This window comes from Tinamus guttatus, unplaced genomic scaffold, assembly GCF_059628265.1.
Source record: "Tinamus guttatus ecotype Peru unplaced genomic scaffold, ASM5962826v1 Tinamus_guttatus_pri_ptg000141l, whole genome shotgun sequence".
Taxonomy (NCBI): domain Eukaryota; kingdom Metazoa; phylum Chordata; class Aves; order Tinamiformes; family Tinamidae; genus Tinamus; species Tinamus guttatus.
In genome coordinates, this window is record NW_028288675.1 from 1,354,082 (window position 1) to 1,372,576 (window position 18,495).

Below are 18,495 nucleotides of genomic sequence, written 5' to 3' on the forward strand. Positions count from 1 at the left end.
GACACCCGCACAGCAGGCAGCTTTAGTGGCCCGTGCCCTCAGAGCATAGCGCTCACCAGTGTCAGCAACAAAAAAGTCCAAGGAGTCGTGGCTAGACCTTACACTGGCATGAGCTACGTGGGTTTCCTTTATCTCCTCAGGGTGAAAGGATGCAAATCTTTCTCTCACTTTTCAGAGAAATTGCCCCAAATATAAGGTATTTTTGAGATAGTGGGTTTTTTTTCCCCACTGAATCACTGCAGAAATTAGTGTAGCACTCTTAAGACCAGAGAATGGCCATAAATCTGAAGGATTCTGACCCTGTTCCATGCAGTGAGAGGCAGACCGTCCCAGTCAGACAAAGTCCTGGTTTCTGGTCTCAAATGTAATGCAAAGCAAATCATCTTATGTAACTAGAATTGTGGTTTATTGTGTAAGGATGCATGAATACATTAATACATATGTATTCAGATCTTTCAGATTACAGTTACAGAGAGCTGAAAGACCCAATATTTATCACTCTCTGCCTCTGGGAAATACTATAAGTGTCAGTGGGCATACTGCCATTTACTAATATGTTCTGACTTCTGCATACATATTTCTGTATGCATACATATACGTGCTATTTCCTGTTTGGTTTGAATAAATTTCCTTTAAATAAAAATAACAAGGACAAAGTTTCACATAATAATTTGTAATAAAATTTACTTTAACAGATAGGACCTGTTTTTCTTAATTGAAACTCTAGAATCTTACTTTTATAAAATGGTGCTCTTTCACATAATGTATTTCATTGCCATTCTTTTTTTTTCTTATTTTCTAATGTTTTCATAGCTACATGCTGAATCACAATGCAAGTTGTATACCTCCCAGTATGTCTCAGTCTTGTGTCATTTGTTGGTGTCTGATTTTTAATGTTCTGATGTTTCCTTGAAGTATTTGGTATGGGCAATGTTCAGCAATCATGATTGTAATGGATGGACCACTCAAACATGCTGCCACTGCATTTTTTATGTGCCTAATACATTCACCTTACAGTAGGGTTCTGCATTATTCAGGATTTTCTATTGTAATTCCGAGCTTGTGCAAGCTTAGCTCCCATATTTCAAGAATGTGTTTTCCAAGCATAGTTGAGTTTTATTGTGGTCACTTCTATTACGGATGTGATTTATATTGGATTTGACAGATCTATCTAAAGTGGCAAGTGCTACTCAAACAATTGCGGTTTTTCAAGGTGCTTTTTTTGCTGAAATGAGATGGCCATTAAAAGAACTTCCTGTAGACTCTCGACGGGCTAAAGAGAGAACTGGTGCTCGTAAAGGTGACCTTCTGTTTGCAATTCTTTACAGGGCAGTGGCCACAATATTTCTGGTACACTTTTCCCTACAGAGACTTTGCTCGAGCTGTCTGCCTGATCTATGGGACGTGTCACTTATCATTGTTAAAAAAAGAGAGGTTTAATGAAGCACAGCATCCCACACGGATGCTTAAAGCCACTTTACGCATTGGGGTTACACTCTTCTGACAAAATGTCAATGTCCTGTCATATAAATTCAGTATCACTGAGTTAGTTGTACTTGTTTTAGGAAGTGCTGCATTCACATGAATCCCAGCAGCTAAGAAATGGCTTATGAAGATCTGTTGCATAAAATAAAAAAGTCAAACAACTTCTTTTAAGAACCTGGAGCCACTGAGCTGAACTTTGGTCTTCAAAGTTAGCTTGTATGAGATTTGCTGTGTCATGAACTTTGGTGACTGGAAGATGAGTGAATCTTAGAGATATTTAGGTCTCTTGACAACATACGTATCTCAAGTATACAACCTGAGATATTCCCCTTTGAGTTACATATTTCTATTGAAGCTTTTCTCCAAGGGTCTTGAAAGCAGCCTGCTCAGACCAGCCACTACACGTATCTAAGATACCACAAGATAAAAAAGCAGGTGGTTGGCCTGATAATGGGTCTGACATAACTTAATCCAAATATTTAAACTTCTTACAGAGTCAATTAGTGTCTAAGAGAAATTCAGATTGCTGTAAGCCCATCAGATGTTGTCAGTGGGCTGTGCAATGCAATAAATACGTACATAGATGATGAACAAAGATGCATGGCACCAACAAAAATATTGCTGGAAATGCCATGTCTTAGGAATCTTTAGGGCTGCACTTTAACAGCCAATAATGTGCATTTCACTTAGAAAAATGTTAACAGTTGTGCAGCCTCAGCACTTTTAGTTCCCACTGCTTATCTGAATATCCTCCTGTTGTTATAAAAACAAAGTAGTTCTAGTGACTTCATTCAAGATGTCCTTTGTCAAAGTACTCTCAGGTGTCTCTAATGTGCCCTTACACTGTGGTGGAGTCAAACTCAGCATATTCGGCACCAAACACTCCTATCTTGTGTCTTCACAAGCTGTAAATTATAAGACAACAGGCTGATACAATAACACTGGGTCTTGTATCTGTATGCTATAGATTCTTTACCTACTGTTTAAAAAATAAAGCAAAAACCTTGCCCCATGTGTAGTCTAATGATATGAAAGTTCAATGGAAATATAACTCTCCCACTATAGTGCAAGGAAAAGCTTGCATTTGGACTATCAACTAGTATAAGAATAAATCATTCCTTACTCACTAGTTGCATTATTGGGTGATCAAACTGAGTTAACTTAGTACATTTTGAATATTAGCTCTTTAGTAAAATTGTGGGGTTTTTTTCCTAAATGAATTCATGTGTTCTTACAGATACGTATTAGTTCTTTTTATTTTCCAATCTTGTAATAAATGCCATTTTACTTTTATTACTATTAAACTTAAATAAACACCACTTCTAACACAAGACTCAAAATATTTATGGAGAGCTGGAGATAAAAATTGGATGGGAAATGTGACAGGAAGCTCAAAAGGGTGATAGGAAGCTCTATGTTTCAGATACATTTGCAAGAACCTAGCTCACCTGAATGCTTAAAATATAAAAGCTGCACTATACTGAAGTCAACAAACAAATGAAAAATGCACTTCAATATTCACTGCTGGTAAACTAACAGAAAGGATACAAAAGTAACATCCCTATTTTCTATGTCTTTGGCCTTGGACTGACTACGCAGGTCCATTTGCTTTGACTGCTTTCAAGAGTATCAGACTATTTAAGCTCTAGTTCCCTTCATAAGACTTTAAACTTTCATGTTGCTTTAGAATGGTATTGCTGTGCAAAATAATAGCTTATTTCTCCTATTCTACTCTATACTTTCTATCTGTATTATGGTAAATAAAGACTTGAAAACTTTGTCTTTCATAACTTTACTAGAGAAAACACTGCTCAGAATTTCTAATGATCCTTAGGGAATATGTAAGATAGGAAATAATATTATTCAATTAACTGAAGTACTTCTCAAAAGGAACTTGAAGTTTTTAAGACTGAATACTGTTCCTGTGGTTGAAATGATTGCTATTACCTAGTAAGTTATTACATATATTTATCTGTGTTAAATTATTTATGCATTTACCCAAGAGACTGCTTTTAATAAGCAAGTGGTATTTAATCAATATGCAAATACAGTTAAAGTAAGTCTAAGTCTTCTCTGAATTAAGTTGATATGAGTAAGTAAATTTGAAAGTGTTTGGTTAATTATGACTGCAATTTTATCATTGTCTAAGAATTCCTGATTTTCAGAGGTCAGGTACTATATGTTACAGTTGATATTTATTTGACAGCCAGTGCTGATACTTTCAGTATTACAGAGAAAACCCATATGCTATAGAAGAACAGTAAAATACAGCCTGAAATGGAAATTTTAGAGAGAAAGAATGAGACAAAATTAAGACAGGAGAAAAGAAATCCCAAAAGGTTTGAGGCTATGGAGTACTACTGTTACCACTTCTTGTATAACCTCATATAAATATGTCATTTATCACAAAAGTAAAAAACATTGTCATTGCAGAAAAGGATGACATTCAAGGATTTGTGGATATTTGTGGATGAGTAAATGAATAAACTAGAGTTTTGGGAATGCTTACACAATAGATCCATTTTCTCTACTGAATCTTATGCTAAGGCTCAGTCCAACTCAAGATTATTACCTTTTTCCTTAGTGGAATTTGAAATCTTCATTTCTTTTCCTTTTGAAGACTCTGAAAATGGTATAAAACACAAAAATGGAAGCAGAAAGTTATTAAAATACTATTATCACTATACATTCCTAACTATAGACATCTACATTATAATAAATCTTCATAACACCAGACTAAGAAAAAGGTACACAAAAAAAAAGGCTTGGAATTTCAATTTACTCCAATAAAAGGTTCAGCTTAGGACTTGGAAACAAACCAAAACAAATTTCACTAAATTATCTTGAAAAGATTCTGTGGTTCAGATGCTCTCAGCACTGTTTAGCCTGTCATTTAGGACCATCATCTGAATTTAGGCAACACCTCTGCTACTGCTTCACTGTCAGCAAGAGACCAGCATTTCTGCAGGAGTATTGTCTATGTGGGTCAGACAAAAATTAATGAATGCTGTAATAAGGGTAATTATTATTTCTGACTCATATAAGAAGCTGTTCATTTCAACGTTTCAGATTTGCTAAGTGAGAGAAAAATAGTTTTAGTCTCTTTTCACCAAAAGAAGGAAGTATATAGAAGCACCATGAAGGTACCATCAGACCCTTTCATGAGGACAACTGGTTATTTCCAAATGATGCTATGAAGAGACATTACCCTTTTCCTTTAAGACTGCTGGAGGCTTCACATCTTTTCTTTTATCAGGCTCTGGAAAAAAAAAAACATTTAACATTTATCAGAAGTCAGGATAGAGAAATAAGATGACACATGAGAAGAGAGCAAGTCAGACAATTTGATATGCAGAGGGGAAAAGGGATGTGATAAATTAAATGGCTGTAACAGCATGGAAATAAGTAGCAGGACACAAAACAGAGAGGTCATTCATTCATCCTTTTAGATCTGGATATGCAAAATAATAAGCTTTCAATACATCATTAGTTCCTTTGTATTTGGAGGAAACTTTTAAGCTGTTTCTCAAGCAGGGAATAAAGAATAATTTAAAAAGAGGACAGCAATTCCATAGAGCAGTTGGAATCAATGGACTTGCCTTTTGCTGAAGCCAAATAAAAAATTAATCTACACTGATACAATTAAATTATTAGGAATGCTAAACCTAAAAGCCAGAGCCTGGTAAATGAGAGTTTTCTTTATCTGAGAGTGACAAAAGGACTAGTACTGACAATACAGTACTGTGTATGCTTTTAATACCACAGAGACTATGGGGATATTGCCCGTGAGCAAGATTACACTTCCTGCATACATATAGTCTTTTAAAATCACAGTTAAAATGGGTATAAAATAAGAGCACTATTCATCCTTTGGAATATACATTCATATATTTTTGTCAAGATGAAGAATATGCATTTACATATTTTATGTCAAGATGAATAGTCCAAGAACATAACGTTTTTTTTTTTTTTTCTGCAGTGTATACCAAATAATTAAAACAGATGAGAAAAATATTGAAATTCCAATTCTCTCATTCCTGTACATGACAAGTGAGACCTCAAGGACAAAAGAAAACACAGAAGTTGGCTAAACACAAATAAAGAAAAAATATAATCTTGGTGGGCTGCCCAGCTGAGATGCAGGGACTGGCAGCAGTGAGAAAGGGCAGAATTTTGAGCCTCACACAGTGTTCTGGCTTCATTCCAGTGGTGATTTAACAAGGAGTAATAAATTTCTCTCTTACAGAGATGCTCCAAAGTGTGTCATCAGATTGTGGTATTTCTCTTCAGTGTTCTGTCCTGCTCCAGCCATTATATGATCTGCATTGAATATATCTAGCTCCCCAAAAATGGAGATTTTGCCACAGTTTTGACCTAAAATGCACCTTACAGCTAAGGAATTCTCCAAGCCCTTATTGTTTCCCTGAAATATTTGAGATGTTTCAATACTGTCCAAAAAGTAAGAAGTGTCCACGGATCCTATAGTTCTTAGCATTTATCTTCAATTTATGTCACAATGTGACAATTAATGCTTTCTCTAAATAGGCACTATCAAATAATGCATGCCTTCTTCAGTGCACACTGCCAACAAACCAGCCCAGTGCATCTGGAAAGATTAGAGGCATATATTTCCATTTTTGCCAATAAAGTGTGAAAAAAAAAAAAAAGACATCTCTTGGTCACCTGAAACACCCGGATCTATGAGTAGCCTCAGTCTGTATCATTCTCAGTCAGTCACACCCTTTATCTATAACCATTAACTACAGACTACAGATAAAGTCCATGGAGTTTCTGAAATTTATATTAAAATGTCAAATACCAACAAATGTAGATTTCATAAGTTTTGAATTATTTCACTAAAATGCATAATGATATTAATGCGTTAATACTCAATGAAGATAATCCATTCTACTTTATTGAAAGGAAATTGCTTCTTTTAGGAAGTAGGGATAACATGAGGCTTAAAATCAGGCCAAAAGCTTGATTCTTCCCTTTCACATAGTGCCAATTTAGCAAAATAAAATTAAACATAGACTTAACAGTAAGTACCCAAATAATTTCATTCCCAAACAGTATTTTTTCTTTGAAAATATGTTTCTTCTGTACTTGTCTCTAGTGACATGCTCTTCTAGCATGAAGTTCTTATGAACATCTAATATAATAGGGATGTGCTCAGGTAGAATTGAGGCTTGCAGCTCTAGAAGGAGAATTCACATGAGTAGCTCATGTGGATGCCAGTAAGTGTAAAAGTCCAGAGTGTTGAAACTTCTTTTTGACCATAAAATATGTAACAATGGAAGTTTTCAGTGTTTTTAGAATAATCAATTCTAAAGATGCTGTTTATTAATTTCTAGGTATCTCTTAGTATAAACGTCCTTGGCAAATAATTTGGTGCAAGAGGAGCTCATTAGGTTAAAGCAGATATGCCTACATTTCTATTGTAGTCATCATATGCAATTTAACCTTGAATAAGTTCAGTCTGATTCCCTGGCAGGCCTGTCCCCTCCACTCATGTAGTTCAAGGTTATGCAAAAGAGCAATCATTATTTCAGACCCTTATGTCCTTCTTACGGGTAGGAGCGCATTTGCTCACTGTGTGGACATTGAAGCTAGTCTGCATACACAACTACTGCAAGGAAAGCAATGGACTGTTTGGATGTTTTGCCTCAGCATTACACTGCTCCTCCAAACCACAGTGCTACTGCAGATGTAAGAAATAATCGGGTGAGTTAAACAGCTCTTGGGATGTGTCTCTCTCCAACAGCTATAAAAAGAGCCCGAGGTGACTCTGCGTTTTAGATAATTCACTTTGGCTAATTAATGTCAAAAAGCAGTATAAAAATGCATTCAGCATTTCTCTCAGGATGCATTAAAAAGAAGCCCAGATGTAGTGCTCCTGATGTAGTTACTTTTGGTAATTTTAAATTTGTTGTCAAAAGCAACACCATAGATAAAATAAACTAAATAGGAACCAGAATGAGTTTGGCTTCCCATCCTGGTGTACTTATACGTTAGATCATTTCCTGTCATTCAATAGTTCTTGAACTTTTTCACTTACCTTTCTCCTTTGTTCCTTCTGGATTCTTGGGATTTTTGCCTTTCAAAGACTCTGTAGGGAGGTAATTAAGTTTTTGAGAATTAGAAGATATCCTTTGTCCGTATGAACTTGAAATAAAAATCAAGTTATTAAGACCAAAACTAAATTCCTGAACATGAATGGATGTAGCTTTGACCTTTCTCTCCATCCTGTCTACTTCATCTGTAATCACCTTACAATTTCTCAAGGTATAAAATTAGTTACTACGAGTCCTTGAATCTAGGTAGACCTCCACAGAAAGAAGCCAGAAATGAGAAGGAGAAACTGCAGGTGATGCTATATGAGATTGGAGATTCTCAGGATCTTATCCAAAACCTCATAAAGTTGGAAGATTCTTCTACTTTGTCTAAGGCACTGAAGCTCAGTTCTTTTCATTGGTCCTTTAGAGACTATGCATTTGGAGTCAGCAGATAAGGGAAAACATACATTACATTGTATATGCAGGTAATATACGGCACTTTCTGAAAGCAATATGCTATTGAGCCATTAACTGTGTGTGAATGCTAGGATGTATTTTTTTTTCTGAACTGAGTAAATTATTTCACGGCCTTATGAATGTCTGAGATTTGAATGTGAGAATATTAGAGCTTGCCAAATGCTAAGTAGACATGCTTGTATTTCATCCAATATGATACACACCCAAGGGTCTAGAAAAAGCTTGAAATAATTTATTCTTAAAAAAAAAGTAAAAAAAAAATCCAGTAAAAACATATTAAGCTAAAAGAGGATCCCTCCTAAAATAAATTTAAAACTCTTAAGATCCTCCTAGCTGCAACACCAGGATGTGATTGCACTTATCCATCTGGCTTTTAGTGTGAATTGTAATGCTATAACTTCACTTCCAGTTTGATTAAAGTCTTCAGAGAAATCACACCAGTTGGAGATAGGTACTTGAACTGGAAATTTAATCTCTACACCAAGAGATGGGCTCCTTCAGAGGACTGAGGGAAAAATTCTAGTGTGAAGGCTCTGAACTCCTTCGAAGGAGCCTCTGTCTCTCCCTGTGCCAATTGTATAGGAAGTCTAGAGGCAATAGCTTCCAGTTTGCCTGTGTGTATGTCTGTGGCCTTAGAAGTTCAGCAACTGCTGTTACAGCCACAAGGACAAACTCTTTCCCACGACCTGAGGGCTTTGACCTGTAAGTTCTTTTGTCATCCATATACCAGGTCTCTCTGAGACTTCCCATGTTCTGTAGTTCTTAAAGGAGGTTCAGCATCTTCAACCCTTACAAATTTAGTAATTGTGAAGGATGCTCTCTACCATGCATTGAAGTCCTCTCTGTGAGCCATGGCTACAGGGATATGCAGTGGTTTTTCTCTTTCAGAGAGTGGATCTTGATCTTTAGGAATTTAAACAGGGGCTCACTGGAGCCTGTTCATACTTCTGCTCTTGGCTGACCACTTCCCTATTGATCCCAGAAGAAAAAAATAAAGTTGGCTTAATGCCAACACTCATCTCCCTGCTTTCATCCTACATTCTTCTCCACAAGTCAGTCTAGCACAGGATAGGAGGATGGTACAGGAAAAGATGGCTGCAACAGCATGTGATCTTCTCAGGAGAAAGAGAAAATTGCAGCAGCAAGCAGGTGGCATAAATGGAAAGCAATATTAACTGAAAAGTCACTGCTTTTCAGTCCCTTCTGTTTAGGATCTGTGGGTGATTTCACTTCCATGTTCATGACTGTCACAACATTTTCTACTTTTAAAGAAAAAAAGGGCACATTGTAAGATAAGATAAAAATACTACAAGGAGGATGTAATTTGATTTTACATTTACTTTAAAGGAAGTGGATGCATTGCATAGCAAGTGCAAATCAACACATTTGTTTTGTCTAATGACAGTGTGCTATTATGTGTATGGCAAGAAAGAAATATACACTATTGAATTATTTCCCCTACCGCTCTTTGTAGAGACATAAAAATAAATAGACCTATACTCCACAGATAAGTGGCATAAGAAAAAATACAAAGATATCCCAATACAAAGCAAAAGCAAATAAGAGGGAAAAAGGAGTATTTGTTTGGAAAGCAAATCAAGCAATGCAGACTCAGAGTGAATTTGCATTATCTGTACAGCACACATGTTTTCACTTTAATAACTCAGCATAGTGCAATCCTACTGGCTTTCTTGGAAAAAACAAACAAACGAAAAATAGTGAGGAGTTATGTATGGTCTATCATGAGCTTTAAGAGTTAGAGGCTCTGAATTACTGAGTTTCGATTCTGACTAGCTGGCTAAGATAACTGCCCAAGATAACTGCCCCTAAGACTGTGCAACACATTATCTCTCAGAGTTTTCTTGGCCTCCCATTATTTGAATACGCTCATGTCATGTGGAAAATCAGTTTTTATATTATTTGTTGTAAATGGGCTTCTTCAGGAAAGAGCTAAAAAGCTCTTTAAATTCAGAAACAGTTTTGAGATGCCCTTTATCACATGACAATAGAAGAAGGTATATTCTTCAAGTGTTCTCCTTAATTGCTGCCAATAAAACCAGACTCTAAGACTGAAAATATTTTATTCACCTCATAAAATAGACATGGTAACATGGTGAGGTTATGATCTATGGAGTGTCCTAGTGATCCCTTCAAATTCAGGGATTTATTTTTCCTGCCTCTGCTTTAAATAAAAACACTATGCAAGAGTTCAGGAAAGAGTTATTTTATGATAGGGTTCCTGGTCCAGGTAATATTTCCTTTTCTTGTTCTTCCAAACTTAGCCCATTCTTCAACTGGAATGAAGTATGATGATGCTTCTTTTGTTGCAAAAGGTGTTGGGGAAAAATTAATCATTACAAGTTTTTAATACTTCATCTAAAAATGTTCCTTTATTTGGCTTTACAGGAATAGTAACAAACTCTCTAGATACAAAATTAGGATTTCTATGCAATTAAAAATCCTTACTTTCTCCTCTTCTACAATATATTTTAAGTGACAAATAAAAGACAGACTTTAAGAAGCAGATTGTAAGATAGCAAGCTGTTAAGAGTGAAAAGAAGGCCCCATTAACCTGGTTAAGCTATACTGAGGCCCACTGAGAAGCCTTGCACTGGCAATGCACTTGCACACAACTAAGTCTTGATTAATTTAGAAACTATAGTTTGGGAAAATATGGCATGAAAGATGAGAAGGTGATAGTGCTGAATATATATTTATGTAGCTGAATAATCCAGAAAGAAGCAGGCAAAGCACATAATATAGAAATGTACCAAGATTTCTATGTTTTCCCATACAGCTCTATAGGGTCTTCCTAAAGTATTTTTGTTGCCAGTATATGTCGAAGAGAGCTATTCAGCTGTTTGCAGCTAGCTAATCAACACCCACGCTCTCAGACACTGTGAAATCTGATGTCTGTTATGTCTGTTATGGGAAACAGTGATGGCTGCATCAGGAAGCTCTCTCAGGAGTCAGGGGACAGGTTCCGTAGGGGTGGACATCTACCTTGCTGCAACCACTTGGGAACCAGCTGGACCTTTACTGCTATATTCAACTTTGAGTAGTAGGTCAAGACATCAGCTATTAGTAGCAGTAATGCATTGGGCATATATAACCTTGTATTACATGTTTTTTTACAAAGACTTTTGCCTTGTTTTCCTAAAATGTAGGAAATATGACATAAAGGAAGCCTGAGCTTAGAGTTTAAAATAAATTCCTGCCTACCCCTTTCTGAAGACTGAGTGGAGAAGGTCTAGCCTCCTCTTCCAGCTTAGAAGTAAGAGTTAATAACTTGGTGGTTGAAGTCGCTGACCTCCTGAGAGCAAACAAGCCCAGAAGCTAAAAGCAGAATCGTGAAGAACATGTCACAGAAGATTATTCAGGGCTGGCAAAATCCTTTCCCTCAGTTTTAAGGAAAGTCTTGGCAAAGACGAAAAATGTTTTGGGTATCCTTCCTGTGGTTTTTTTTTTTTTTTCAGTAACCCATTGAAAGGAGCAGAACACTAAGCATTTCTGCTCCAGGCAGATCAGAAGACCTCCCATTATTTCGCAGAACAACCGCATGAGAGAACTACAGTTTTTGAAGCACAGGCAACCTGTGGAGAGAGCTGCAAGACTCCACAGTTCTGGTTCAAATAACTCATCTTCTGTGAATGCTATGTGTGAACACTAGGACTAGAACATACAGAAGAACAATGCAAAACCAAAAGTGTTTGCAGAGTAATTATTTAATTATAAATCAATTATAATTTAAAAATAAAATTATAAATTAACTATAATTTATGTACAAAGAAAGTATTAACTAATGGTCACCCAAGTAAACAAGAGCAGGCAAGGGGGCGTAGTTTTGAAGAGTTTGAGAGTATATCTACTAATTAAATCATTTCTTCTTCACTTTATATTTTTTCTTCCTCTTTCCCATGTACTACAACTGAACTCCTTATTGAGTTCTTTGCTTTAAATTATCATTATAATGATAATTTACAATAAATTTGTTAATATATATCTATGGGGTAGACATTTTTATCCTGCAGTATGTCTAAAATAGCAATTATCTATAAATCTGGTGATCTTTTAAATATAGCTAGCTGTTGACAGGGAGCAAGGAGCAATAAGATGGGCTAAAAGCACCCTGAAAAATAATGGACAAAAGGAAAATCAGCAGAGCTAACTCTACTTTGACAAACAAAACAACGCAGAACAAACAAACAAAAAAATACAGCCAGCCAGCCAAACAACCAACCAAACACAACTTTTTGATATATATAAAATACAGAAGAAAACAAAGTTTCAGAAAAACTCTCATGTCTCACATGGTTGATTATGAGGTCTCCACTGGAGATTTTACAGAGTCCAGAAGGCAAATGCACTCATATGCTACTGCTTTACTTTATTCATATTATGTTCATATATTTATGCAAGCATTTGTTTCAAACTTTGCTAGTTGGCTCCTATTTAACACTTTGTATTGTGCAGAAGAATAATTGCAACTCAAAGTGACTTTATGATATTTATTTAACTAATTTTGTGGCTTCTCAACATATATTGGTTCAAAATATTCCACTTTTTTGTTATTCCTTTTTTTATGCCATAAATCCTGTGTAATTGTTCAACCAGTTAAACACTGAGATCATATTTTATACATACAGACAAGATCTCTAATGATTATTTTAAAAGGAATATCTTCATTACACTTTCTGTGGTCTTAAAACAGTATTATATTCTATTGCCCATACTTACCTTTATCTTTTAAAGCTGTAGGATTCTTTCCTTCTTTTGTTTTAGTATGCTCTGCGAAAAGTAATTCATTAATCTTCAAGTTAGAGGTATGAAAGGTTAACATATAATAACTCTGGGATGATGATTGAATATTTGGTGGTATCTGACTATGCCTGATACTAATTTCATGTGCAGTGCAAAGCACTGGTTTTAATCTATTTTATCATGATAAAACAATAAAATCATTAATATTTCTTAACTGTGATGCTTAACTGTATTTTTTAAGTTGTAAGAAGGACACTCAACACTCATTTTACTTTGTGGTGTGTGATAGTAAATGTTAACAAGTGGTCCTAAATTCTGAGTTTGGACTTCTAGGTTTTCCTACAGATATTTCACATTACCAAAACTTTATTTGCAATTCCAGTTCAGCTAATACTAATTAAGCTTTATTGTACATTTAGTGATACATTATTATGCTTTTATTTTCCTAAGCTATGGTTAAAAAGAAGGAAGACATACATCTTGGACATATATCTTTGGGTTTTATGCAATTTCCTTGTGCAGGGTTACCTTTGTCTTTTGTGGCAGGTGGAGGTTTCAAGTCTTTCTCTTTTCCAGGATCTATAAAAAAAAAGTTCATAGTGATAAAGTGACAGTCAGATGCAATAACTGAGTGAAATTACAAGTTTAAATTTTAAGAAATAATGAAGCATCTATACATATTAGAAACTATAATTATACATTAAAAGAATAGAAGAAGGTTATAAGCAGAGTAATCAGAAGAGATGTACAAAACACATGTTTCAGTTCACAGAGAGTTCAGTCCATTAAGTGCTTTTTATTGATTTAATTATGAAACCTATAAAATTTACAAGCTTCAGTAGTAACTTATCATGGGACAAGGACATTCTTTCAACTCTCTTAACTAGAAAAGACAAGACTGAACATTTGCCAATTTGACTCATTAGAGTTGTCTGTGGTCTACTTCCTTTACCAAACATAATCTATTCTTGATAAGCAGCTCTTTTTGTAGCATCCAAGCATCTCTTTACTGGAACTATTCTTTTGTAAAGTGTTAGATGACTATTGAAATGAAACAGTACCACAGAGTGACAAATAGGAGGACCAAAATATATTTTCACTCTTCCTACAGTTGCTGTTGAAGTGCTGTTGAAGATGGTCAGGTCACACTAGTCTTAATGGATCTTTAAGTCAAAAGGTGTTCCCCTTGTCATGAAAAACCATGAAAAAATATTTTGGATGAGAAAGAAAACAAGAATTCTTTTTCACATAGTGTGTGAGGTCTATGCTTCTAGACTAATGAAACCTCCACAATATCATGAACACAAAAGAATTGCCAAAGATACTGTCCCAGAACCAGTTAGAAAGAACAGGGCATTACACTTTGAATTCCCCCACTAAGTGAGATTTTTAACCACCTGGCTACTGGTTACTCTGGTTAATAATAATGCTAATTAAATAAAATTGTCTTGAAAATAATTAAAATGTTTTCCAACAGATGTGTAACAAAATAAACCCTTTCTACTGAGAAACTCGGTAGTTTGGTGCAGAAGATCTTAAATGGACCCCATTCCTCTAATAGAGTTCTTTAAGAAGAACCACTTATGCTTTGTATAGAGGGTAAGGTGTCATGACTCCTACTGAGGAGGAAGTTGTACTAGAGTTGTGCAGATAAATTTGAAACTGGCAATTGTAAAAGTGTCGAGTTTCAGCGTCTATTGCTTACAGCCTGGAACACACAGTTCACAAATTGTCTGTCTTGTTACAGGACTGTGGAATTGATCCAATAGTAATTCATCCTTGCATCCAAAAAGCTTCTTATTTATAATTTAGTACTGGATTCTGTGCAAGATGAACAGAGTATGTAGAGGCATGTATTGAAGTGACTCAGATGCAATGAGATTTTATTAACAGTAAATGAAACCATCAAGTGGAAAAACTGCATTTACTGATGACAGTAAAACTCCTGTTGGGATTGATTTCAAGGTCTGAATGTTTCATTATATCTTTCTTTCTACATCCTCCTGCTAAAAAGAAGATACTTTCAACACCATTTTTAAAGGAAAAAAATTGGAGATGGATTCTGTTGAACAAGGTTGAAAGTGTAACTTTATTGTCATAAAGTTCTCTTCTTCCATCCTCACCACATCCCAAACATCTGCTTCAGAAGAACTTCTGCCCTCCTGCTTCTACTTTCAGATTTCATAGTCACCAGTTGATGATTCAGTCACTCATTCTCATAGGCAGAAAGAAGAAACGGTTCAGAAATGTTTAAATGTTAGTGATATAAATCAGTTCTAACAGAAATTAAATCTAATAGGAAGGCTGAAAACCTGTCCTTTTATGTTACAGAAGAATCCCAGGAGGGATTTCATACTTTGTACTATGCTCTGTGCAAAAGACAGGAGATGGGGAGAGATGGGATCTTTTAAATGTTTTTGTGAATTCCAATTTGAATAAGGTTTTATGATTAATTGAAATAACATAGATAAAGACATACTATTATGTCATTAGCAAAACAAATTAGCTACTGTCCAACATAAACCCTTTATGTTCAGGAGCCTGCCCATGAAACTTCAAGGTGGTGTGCACATCCACTGTAAAGACTGCAGTTACACAGATTGTTTCAGATGCCTTTCATTACCTCAAGGATAAATTTTGAAACCAAAAAAAAATAAAGAAAAAAAGTAAATTAAAAAATTCCAAACCAAAGGCTTAAGTCACTACTGACAAAGCTTGAAGTCACAAGTGATCCCTAAATCAGGAAACCATCGGAAAGATGCTGCAGAGATCAGCGTCATCTCCAGGAGAAAATTTAACTTTTAGGGTGATGTGGCGTGTAATACATACACTGCTGAAGAATTTAAAGAATAGAAATAACCCAGGAATAATTTGGAAATAGGAATTTAAGCTGTAAATAAGCACTCATATTCTGTAGGACTGAACATGCTGAGGACTGTTAGCCCATCATAATTATGGCAAAATGGCATCTTGTTGCACTAATAATAAAAAACTCTTCTCTTTAAATAGATTTATTTTCTCTATTTATTATTTATCATTATTATTGTTACTAGCTTTGTTGTATCCTTTCTATCTAATTAATAATGCTCAACAAATTTCAGCAATACCACTAGTTTTTATACGTTGTTTTTCATTTACAGATCTGATATTGCTTTATCAGCTATAGGGAGAAGCGCCACCTAAAAGGTATTACTTACTTGCTTGTTTCACCTTTGGTTTGTCTGAGGAAAAAGAAAAAAAAGAAAAAGTAAAAATGGAAGGAAAAGAAAGGAGAGGGTAAAAGAGAAAAGAAAAAAGAGAAAACGTCTAAAAATTCCTGCCCTCGTTATATGATGATATATGTTATATATTAGGACATATCTTCACATAGGAAATGATATAGCCCCTAACTTAACTCAAATGTTGCTTGAGAGTGTATGTGAAAAAAGCTCATGATTCTCACCTAATATCTTCAAGACATTTGGACATAAAACCCAATCTCTCACAATCCGAATTAACCAATGATAATTACCTCCTTTCTTGTAATGTTAGATGCTACAGGAAGCTCTCAATTCTTTTAAGTATCCATTCACAACTGCTTTACAATAACAAGCAATAACTTCCTGGTGACATCCTGATGCTTGTTCATGCCATTTTTCAAACAAATAGGGTAAAGATTTAAAGTGCTGCCCATTCTCCAGACAGTTCCTTGCCTTCCTGCCTTCTCCTCTGCTCCGAACAGATGGAAAAGGAACATGTAACTTTTTTTTTTTTACCCCTAATAGGAGATCTGTGGACATAAATACTGATGCAACCTTTTAGTCTCTTCCTATAAAGTAGGCATTTGAGATCAAAAGCACAACTGTGTCACTGAACAATAAGTCACAACTGCTAAACAGAAGACTGCCAACACTCCAAGTTTTGCTGAAAGTCTCACTATATACAATGTACTTCTTAAAGCACAAATCCTAATTTTGACCATTTGAGATACGCTCTTGTTTTTATCATGTATTCTGGAGTATGACAGATAACATATCAAGTGATGTCATTTCTCAGTCCTAAAGCTCAAAATTTCCTCTTGTTTTTAAATATATATTTTTCCGATTGAGGAAAGACATTCTCACATTCCCCCTGAGTTTTCATACACCAAGGAGGAATGAATTAGAAACAGTTTCCTCTTCAGTCAAAGCTGCTTCTATCACCTTTCTTTTTCACTGTTTTATGAAAAATATAAATATATGTAATATTCAAAAATCTTCCCAAATTTGGCTCCTTTTTATTTATATGATGAGTGAATGAGTGGATTGGTCATAGTTCAGAGTGTAGAGGGCAACGCGATAAGAAGCAGGGGCAAGTTCTGTCTTAAAGTGTTCGTGTTCAGTTCTCTGCACCAGAGGACTTGAGTTGCTACCAGCCCTGGGAAGAAGCTGCAGTATTTGCAGAGGGACACTACATGTTGTTCTTCTACTTTTGACATGCAGAAACCAAATGGTTGCTGGCATGGGGAGACAGACCTGCTGCTGCTGCCCCTGAAAATACTTTGGCCCTGCTCCACTTCCACTGGGGTGGAATTTAAATCAATGGTTTAAAAAGCTCTGCTCAGTGGTAATCACATGCTTTATACTACACAACCTGTGCTCTTTATAGCGCAGGTAAAATAATTTGCACATAAACTTCTTTCTAAAGCTGGCACTTTGTAAAGGAGAGAAAACTGCCAGCAAACACTGGATCTTTGTTGCACGTGGCCAAACAGAGATGAGGCAGGGCAGGTGCCTGGAGAGCTCTCATATGGTGATGGGATGCAGAAGGCAAAGACATTGAGACTGACAAAGCCTGAAAACCTTGGGCAAGGTTTTCCTGATGCTAACATTTTCTGTGATAACTATCAAACAGCTGACAGCTGCTGCAGGGTGCTCTGACTGGCGTGAGTACTGCTGAGTCAAGCTGAAGCTGAGAAGCAAGAGAAAGGAAATGGATATTAGCTCAAGTGACCAAAATCACAGAGAACAAGCAGTGATGGCTGTCAAGTCCCCAGCTTAGGTCCTAGGTATTTCTGAGATTTGCAGCCTTATGTTGGTGTGCTCTGTGACTTCTTGTACACTTTAGGAGCTGAAAGTGATATGACCTTTTCGCTCTCCAACCTTTCTAGCCTCTGGGTTTTTTTCGCTTCCTTCATTTCTTTATTTCCGTCACTTAAGACTGCAAAGCTTTTTCTCTTCTCACCATCATCTCTTAAGAGCTAGAATTTTAACCCTTTATACAAGCAGTGTAGATTGCCTGTTATTGGAGAATGGCCTTGATTTTCCTGCTTCTCGTGGCCAGTGAAGTTGTATGCAGACGCTATGACTTGCTGATCTCTGTGCCATCAATATTTGCCATTCCTATGTGCCTACTTATTCTGCTTTTTCCTGCACCCAAAGTAGACCAGTCAGGCTTCATCTATATCAAATCCAAACACTGCTTTTACAAACATCTACAAATTCTTCTCTCCATTAGCCCTATAAGCTTTTGCAAACTGCAGTGGAGCTGCAGGGGGTTGAGGTTTTATCTGGGTTAGAAAGGCCTCTCTGCTGAGTCCAGGACAGCTGTGATTCAGTCTCAGAGACCTAAAAGTAAAGGTTGGGCACTGCCCAGGCTACAAGAACAGGAAAACTCCCATTGGACTTGTGGAACATGAAAGCTTCAGAATAGGAATTTGAAGTGAGTGATTTATTCACTTAAGCTTTTTGTGGTAGTT

The 18,495-nt window shown here is 36.0% G+C and overlaps 1 protein-coding gene across 1 annotated transcript in view; it reads right to left on the minus strand.

Moving 5' to 3' along the window:
• Positions 1-18,495, minus strand: part of TRDN (triadin) — a 270,244-nt gene that overhangs the window by 50,768 nt on the left and 200,981 nt on the right. Inside the window, exons 23-28 of the mRNA XM_088521987.1 lie at positions 15,977-16,000; positions 13,308-13,358; positions 12,756-12,806; positions 7,544-7,594; positions 4,694-4,744; positions 4,058-4,108 (exon numbers count right to left, since the gene is read on the minus strand). Coding sequence (XP_088378113.1) covers positions 4,058-4,108; positions 4,694-4,744; positions 7,544-7,594; positions 12,756-12,806; positions 13,308-13,358; positions 15,977-16,000 — 279 coding nt within the window. The remainder of the gene's footprint in view (positions 1-4,057; positions 4,109-4,693; positions 4,745-7,543; positions 7,595-12,755; positions 12,807-13,307; positions 13,359-15,976; positions 16,001-18,495) is intronic.